The sequence below is a fragment of the Myxine glutinosa genome, chromosome 4, assembly GCF_964187855.1.
Source record: "Myxine glutinosa chromosome 4, kmMyxGlut1.1, whole genome shotgun sequence".
In the NCBI taxonomy this organism is placed as follows: Eukaryota; Metazoa; Chordata; class Myxini; order Myxiniformes; family Myxinidae; genus Myxine; species Myxine glutinosa.
In genome coordinates, this window is record NC_136264.1 from 19,254,753 (window position 1) to 19,263,076 (window position 8,324).

The 8,324-nt window shown below is 43.0% G+C and overlaps 1 protein-coding gene across 1 annotated transcript in view; it reads right to left on the reverse strand.

Annotated features, from left to right (window-relative positions):
• The window catches only part of LOC137425804 (fibronectin-like), a 1,588,206-nt gene that overhangs the window by 701,700 nt on the left and 878,182 nt on the right, over positions 1-8,324 (reverse strand). Inside the window, exons 5-6 of the mRNA XM_078775189.1 lie at positions 901-1,167; positions 226-573 (exon numbers count right to left, since the gene is read on the reverse strand). Coding sequence (XP_078631315.1) covers positions 226-573; positions 901-1,167 — 615 coding nt within the window. The remainder of the gene's footprint in view (positions 1-225; positions 574-900; positions 1,168-8,324) is intronic.

Consider the following 8,324-nt stretch of genomic DNA (forward strand, 5'->3'; position numbering starts at 1 on the left):
AAGAAAGAAAACAAGAAAGAAACCGGAGTGAAAACTGAGTACTCCCTTTCAGCGTGCGTCATCACCGGGCCCCCTTCAGTGCCCGGCGATGACGTCATGCAGCATCTGGAGATGGAATATGAAAGGAGCGGTGTATAAAAAACATCTTTGGCGCATATTGTGTTGGTGCATACCGAAATCAATGAATGTGGCATTGCCAAGAATGGCATGAAAGGAAACTCCTACCTTGTGATGATAAAGTAACGTTGAATCGTCTCATCCTGCTATAGACACTTGTTTGATAAAATACCCGTAGTGTGTTGGAAGGAGATTCAATTGTTCGTCCGATGTCTGAACGTTGGCACATTGTGATGTCTCTCTGTGATGTCCGATTGTATCCAACAGCAAGCCAGGCCCAGTTACACTGTGAGGGTGAATAATTATAATAATAATGCAGATCCACCACGGTCAGGAACACGATGTGCCCAAGAGGAGCTTCGATATCCCAAACACAGTCCGTGTTTGAATTGATGTACTGAGGATATCCAGGCGATGAGAGCCAGCCTTCTGCTCGCAATTTTCCACCACAGGGCCCTGAAGGAAAAATAAAAGAGAGACTATATTTATATACCTCAATGTGTTCAGCTTCAATCAACATTATTGAAAAATATTATCAAATATTTCTACTTCATGTGGAGACCTGAACTTTCCAACAGAGATGTAAAAGAGGTAAAGGTTGTGTTCTGTTATTGCTTGTCAACACCATCTGAATAGCATTGACCTAAATGGACAAAATATGCAACACAAGACATTGAAAAGATATTTCTGGACAAAGCATAATAATTTATCAACAATGTATTGTGTATGTGACAATGCTGTCATTCTCAAATATTTTGAGCAGTGAATTATATTGGCCAATACCTGTTGTGAAAGATATTGTTGCAGGTTGGCTATATTTGCCATTGTAGTAGGAAGCTACAGTCAATATGTAATTCCTTCTCGGCACAAGATGTGTGATGGTAACTTCTGTGTTGTATACAGTTGTGCCATACATCTGCCTTGTGTTTCGATAACATTTCACATGATATCTGTAGCTGTCTTTGTTGGAATCGTTTGGTGCTGTCCATCTTACGGAGACAAACGGAACATTCCGTTCTACCACCGTGATATTCAATGGAGGTGCAGGACCTAGGGAATACAACATTATCCTGTTAATGCAAACGTTTTTACTTTGGCAGTGATAGAACCACATCAAGTAGTAATAATTAAGTACAACATAGTCAAGTCAGGTCAGGTATGGGAGCATGCGCCGGTGCAGCGCGTTGCCACATTCACTTTCTGCCAGTACTCCAGGGCTTCCATCTGGTCATCTACCTTGCAGATGCCTGGCACATCCATATCTCCGTGAGATATGGTCAGCCTGTTGGTAAGCACATATGGTAAGCACATATGGTCAGCACATATGCACATTTGGTAAGCACATATGGTCAGCACATATGGTCAGCCCATTGGCCTCCTCCACTCACGAGGTTCCCTCGCTGAGAGAATCTGGTGAGCAGGATCTGTGCCAGGAAATCGATGCACGTGTCATTTCAGCTGCACCTGATGCTCACGGGGAATACAGGCAACAAATCCTATCTGAGTCTCTCTTAGCAAATGCTCGTTAGACACAAAGTCTGACCAGCGACAGCCAAGGATTTTCCAAAGAGACCTGGCACCAGAGGAGTTAAGTCGTCTCAGATCCTTGGTCAGATTCCAAGTCTCACATCCGCAGAGCAAGACTGGAAGCACCAAGGACTTAAAGACTCAGACCTTCCTTCTCCAGAATATATACCGCCAGCACTACACCCCATGATCCAGTGAATCTATGACTCCCAGGCCTAACCCAGACGTCGATTGAACTCTGTCCTACAACATGTGGAGACACGAATATCACTGCCAAATAAGTGAATCTCTGCGTGACCTTAACATCCTCACCCCAAGCAGGTACAGACAAGATAGCAGCATCCACGATGTCATTGAAAGCCTGGATATTAGTTTTGACCCAGGAGACCCGTAATTACAGCAGCCCAGACTCCTCATTCAGCACCTGGAGAACCCCCATAAGGATATCCAGACTTCCAGAGTGTCCATAAAGATGACTGCATCATGTGCGAAATCAAGGTCACAGATCTTGACATTTCCAAATGATGCACCGCAGCTTGATCTTTCCGATATCATCCCCAGAATCCTCGTGCATACAGGTGCTGAACAGTGTGGGGGACAGTACACACCCCTGATGAACTCCAGTAAGAAGTGGAAATAAGTCAGAGATGAAACCACGACACCTCAAATTACTAGTGTAGGCTGTTATGTCATTTCGTGTTTTTTTTTTGTTAAAAGCAAAATCCCACTTGATTCCTTGTCTTTGGGGTGTCACATGTTCGAAAAAATAGGTTGTTAATTTTTTAAAACGGATTAAGGGTGTCAAATCCAAGATGGCCGCCAAAATATATAAATTCCATTAAAACTGGTATTCTGAACACAGTATGAGGTCCAAATTAATGATAATACCCATAATTTCAATACCAAGGAGTTCAAAAACAATTAATTTCAATATGGCAGTCAAATTCAAAATGGTGGAAAAATCCAAGATGGCCGCCACTTCTTAAATAACCACAGTACAAAAGCTTAATGTTCTTGATAACACAAATTGTGAATGATGAAATAGGTCCATTTTGGTGGTAATGCCCACATAAGTAATGCTAGGCCGTTGGGGAAACATGTTACTGATTCGTTGAAATCGGTGGATGCCAGCCATAGTGAGAAATAGTGAGAAAATCCAATATGGCTACCACTGTTTTACACGAAGGTCCACATTGCTATAACAATGATAGCGTAATGTAATTTCCTGTTTGACCATATTTAAATATTCCTGTCTCACAATCATCCGTTTTACCTTACAAGTCCTCGTGTTCATCTCCCACAATGTTCTGAGCTGATTGTTCATTGTTGCTACAGCCGTAGTTCAAACAGCTACACTACAGACCTCTGTGCATGGGAGTTTATTGCTGCGGCAACTACAGGAGTTTCCTTTGCATCCTGATTTGCAGCCACATTTTACCAGCTTAGTCACGGCCTCTGGTGCTGGAGGGTTCAAACACATCACCGGAAGAAATCTATTTTCCTCTGAATTCCAGCCGTAGTCAGTGGGAGAAGGAAGGGACGGTTGACTTTCGCATGCCTGCATCCATATCATTGCAATATAATGTGCTCGCAGAATGTGTGGTGTCAATGATCCAGATGTTGGAGGCAGACTCTCTCCCTCGGCCTGTCGATTTGAGTACAAGCTCCATCGTAGTGCATTTACTTTGGTGTGTGTTTTGGATCTGTACAACAAGCAAACGAACCTTTCCAGTTGGTCAATTGCGTTTGGAGAGGGTGTAGCAGCAGATTTGCCAAGTGAAGCAAGTGAATCCAGTATCATATCATCGCAGGACATGAACACCTTCATACACCAGTCCTTTGTCCTGCCGGCGAACCTGCCACACATATCTGATCCTGTGAAAGAATGAAACCCGAGAATAGCTGAGGCGCGGTTAACTCCTAACTTTTCAAAGATAGGTTTGACTGCAATTTTCCTATTCAGTTTTCCTTTTCCGGTAAGGAAATATGTCTCAGCAGGTAGCTGTGGATACATGTGGATCATCAGCAAGAAGACATTGGTATCTGGAGAGTCTATTACAAGTTCTACATCGCCGTTAACTGTTAGGGCATGGAGCAAGAGTAACGTATCCGCTTCTTCATGACCGTGTTTTACCAATTCATCAGGCACACTTACATTGCCTTTTGTCTCAGTGCCGAAGGTTACCATGAACTTCTTCAATTTGTTGGCAGAGCTGTTGCTGTGATCCAGAGTCTTTGCAGCTAAATACTCTACAAGTTCTGCCTTGGTTTTGACACTTGAAAGGAAGTCCTTCAAGGAAATATTCTGGATCAGTGTACTATCTTGGATGTGATAGTAGGTCGAGTTTCCCTTTGTTCTCTTTTTTCTCATTTGCTCTTTCAGAGAACTTTCGACGTGTCTGTCAAATACCAGTCTTACTTCGTCGTAGTTAGCTGCAATCCTGATAAGCTTTTCAAGAAATGACATGGCAAAATCACTGCATGTTTTCATTTTGTCTGTCTTGGAGATGGAGTTAACGAGGGCCATGCCATCTATGACTACAACTTTAAATTTCTCAGACATGTTGGACATGTCAGTTGAAGCTTCTTGCTCAGGCTGCGCTTCTTGTACTTCAGGCACCTCGGCCTGGGGTGGTACTTCAGTTTGAGAGTTTTCACTCAATACTTGGTCGCCAGAAACACTCGGTATGGCATTAGCTGGATCGCTTGTGGCTTCTGTTGGGCTAGGTTGCTCCTTGGTAACTAGCGCTTCAAGATGATGAAGGACCTTAGCCTTGTCATATGCTAGGAGAAGTGACCCATTCGAAGCGAAAAGGGCACATGGAACAATTCCAAATTCATACTTCCCAATACAGTCCTTTAGATCAAAGTCTGGACGGCTTCTTGATGCTACTATAAACCTCTGTAGGAGTCCTCGTTCTTCTTTGACTTTAATGAGTTTGTCACCTGCTTTCACTTTCTTCACTGTGTTGGCACTTTTGAAAGTGCCTATGTTCTTTCTCTTCATTGGATCCCACACTGAAAGTTTTCCTTCTGTAAGGCGTTCTTTGACAAATGTCTGGAACAACTGTTGTCCGATGGCATCGCGGTCTACTATGTCCTTTGTTACCTTTTCATCAATTACTTTCTTGGTAAGAAGGTTGCACAGGTCACTCTCATCGGTTACGAATGGGTCTCCATGAACAACAAATACCTCTGTCAATCTAGCGGAATTTCTCATTACTCGGGTGGACTTTCCCCCTGTGATCTCGTGGTGTTGGTCTCTGGTATCAGCACCTTCCATGCCATATTCTCTTTGAAACTCCTCTACTAGATTAGACAAGTCAGGTGCAATCAGGAAGAAACGGTCTAGAGCTCTCTCAATTTGGGTTATTCCAGTAATGCCTCCAATGACCTTGAGTTTGTGGTTCTCCTGCTCAATTCCGTGATCTGGACCTATTGAAGTGAATGCAGCAATCCCCTTTGTCACACAGAAATTTCCTTTCAGGAGTTCTGCCCAGACATCTGGAAAAACTTGTTCTGTTTGCTGCATTTTTGACAGGTACAAAGGGAGCAAACGTGCGTAGTTCAGGTGGTCGTGAGCAAAGAAGTACTTGATAAGAGCTTCAGTACTTTCCATATGCAGCAGCAGGTCCCGTTGTCTGGTAGCTCTAATATACTGAAGGATAGTTTCAAACTGCCTCAAGTAGTTACGGATGTAGTGTTGAATTGGTGCTGGATTGCTTTCAAACTGTCCCAACTTTGTGAGGATATCTCTAGATTCGAACATGGTCATGGTTTCTCTGACGGCATCTCTGAGGTTTTGACGGTTGCATGTGTTCATGCTGATATCTTTCTGATATGCTTTTTCCAAATCAATGGACGCTTCACTTAGGAACACTTTCTCTTCTGGTGCTTTTGTTAGGAACCTGTCAAAGTAGAGATGGTATAGAGCAAGCAATGTTACAGTATGTGCTTCTAGGGACCTGTAGAGATGTTTTCCATTTAGGATTTGCGTTACGGTTGTTGGAGAATATAGTCCAGCTTCGACCCAAGCCTGGTCAATGCCACTTCCTTCTGCCATATTGAAATTGAATTTGAATTTGACTGCCATATTGAAATTAATTGTTTTTGAACTCCTTGGTATTGAAATTATGGGTATTATCATTAATTTGGACCTCATACTGTGTTCAGAACACTAGTTTTAATGGAATTTATATATCTTGGTGGCCATCTTGGATTTGACATCCTTAATCCGTTTTAAAAAATTAACAACCTATTTTTTCGAACATGTGACACCCCAAAGACAAGGAATCAAGTGGAATTTAGCTTTTAACAAAAAAGAAACACGACAGCCATTTTTAAGACATAGCAGCCTACACTATACCCTCAGTATCAGAGTATAGTTCAGAAATCAGATTTATCCGTTTGGGTGCCACCCCACGAATACCAATAATCCTCCAGAGGGCATCCTGATTCACTGAATCAAATGCTTTGCGGAGATCAACATAGGTTGCAAGCGTGCCCTGCTGAAATTCTTGCCTGCGTTCGGTGAGGATCCGGAGAGCAAGGATACGCTCAATCATTGACCACTTTAATGTAAAGCCAGACTGCGCTGGGCACTGGTGCTCAAGTAGATGGTGGTGAACCCTAAAAAGCATAAACCGAGCAAAGACCTGGCCTAGCACTGTGAGCTGCGTCAACACTTGGTAGCTCGTGCAATCCTGGCAATCACCTTTCCCTTTCCAGAGAGGACCAACAAGGCCCCTCTTCCAGTCAGTTGGGTTCTTGCCTGTGATCCAAGCAGACTACAGAACTGCACACAACGACTCAAGTACAGCATTTCCACGAGCCTAGATAAGTTCAGTACGAATGCCACAGATCCCTGGAGCTTTGCTCTCTTTCAAATGGTTCACTGCAGCCTGTGTTTCCACAAACAAAAACGGTTCACAGGTGATTGGAGGGTCAGAAATAGGAATTGTAACACCCCTAACATCCAACTCAAAAGCTGGTGGGTTAGCTTGGTACTGCCGCTCAATGTACCTGGGGCCAGCGGGTCTTCACTTCAGACTCCTCTGTCAAGAGCTCACCACGCTCCGATCTAACTGTAGTACACTTAGTAAGGGAAACATATGAAAATCTGTTAACTAAATTGTTACCAAAAAATTTCTTCACCAATATGTTTGTAAAGGTGTGTAATAACATGTGTTAAAATGTTGAAGGTCAACTCCCGTGGGAAACCCAGAAAAAAAGCTGTTGAATTCGGGTACCGAAAAATTATTTTCGAGAATTTTTATTTTTTTTAATCGGCCCTTGAGTAACTTATGAGGGGTCAAATAAGGGTTTTTCATGATTCTGAGTTGATAGTTAACATTTCTATTTCACCACAGACACTCCTTTGTGGAAAAATAATTTCTAAATATATCTCATTTTCTACTTTGCAGGACATGGAGTCTAGCAATATGGATGAAGACGTTACTCCACCTGTGCTCAATTGCTTCATCTGTGCACGCTCGGATACACCAGCTGAAAGGCTCATACAGGCAACTCCAAAGGGATACTCAACTTTATTGAAACAAGCAGAAACTGTCGAAAATGTTACTGTTGTGGAACGTATGAAGGAGGCTCAAAAGGAAGGAAAACTGAGGTACCACCAGAAGTGTAAAAATGATCTGTACAACAACTTTGTTGCAACCACCAAGAAGTCAGCTCAAGCATCAAAGGCAGAGAAAGAGTCATCAAAGTTGAAGAGAAGACGCACTACTTGTGAGTTCAGTTCATCAACTGGCTGCAGTTCTAGAAGATCACAGTCAGTTGACCTCCTGTATAAGGATGTATGCATTCTTTGCAACCAACCAGCCCAGCTCTACAAAAATAATCCAGCACAAGCTAGAAAGAAATACAGAGTGCCAGATAATTTGACTGCAGATACACTGAAGGCAAGCTTGCTGAAGACAGCACGGAGTCGCGGGGATGACTGGGGCACTGAAGTCACTGGACGCCTGGAAGGGATCAACGACTTGGTAGCAGAAGAAACACTGTACCATTTGCGATGCAAACTTATGTTTGCGAGAGGTGACAGTTTGTCCAAGACTGATGAGGAAGGAAAAAGGAAGAGAGGACAGAGGAGTATTGATGAGGAGCGAGAGGCAGTTTTTATTGAATTCTGCGAATGGTTAGACTCAGAATTAGAGCATGGGGTAATGAACATGGACCAAGTCCATGAAAAGCTGCAGGAGTTTGATCAGTCACAAGAGAAGAGCCTTTCTTATTCAAAGCATTGGCTAAAGATAAAACTTCTAGAGAAATATGAAGACACCTTGTATTTCACAACACAGGAAAGAAGGGCAGATGTACTCTGTCTCAAAGATAGCACCGACAATATTCTGCGAGAGCATCATGCTAATCTTGACCATGGAGATGAGAAGACTCAGATCATAAAGACGGCACTCAAGTTCATATCCAATGATATTGCCTTGATTGATTTAGGTCCAAAGTCATACCCCACCACACACAGTATGACTGACATCGATAGTCAGCTGACACTTGTTCCTGCAAGCCTTCAGATGTTCTTGAGACCGATTGTCAAGACAGACGAAAGAGTTTCCGTTTGGGGGCAGAATTTTATTAAGGCCTGTCGACCTCGGTCTGGAGTATTGCCACACCAAATGGGGCTTGCCATACAACTTGATCATAGATTT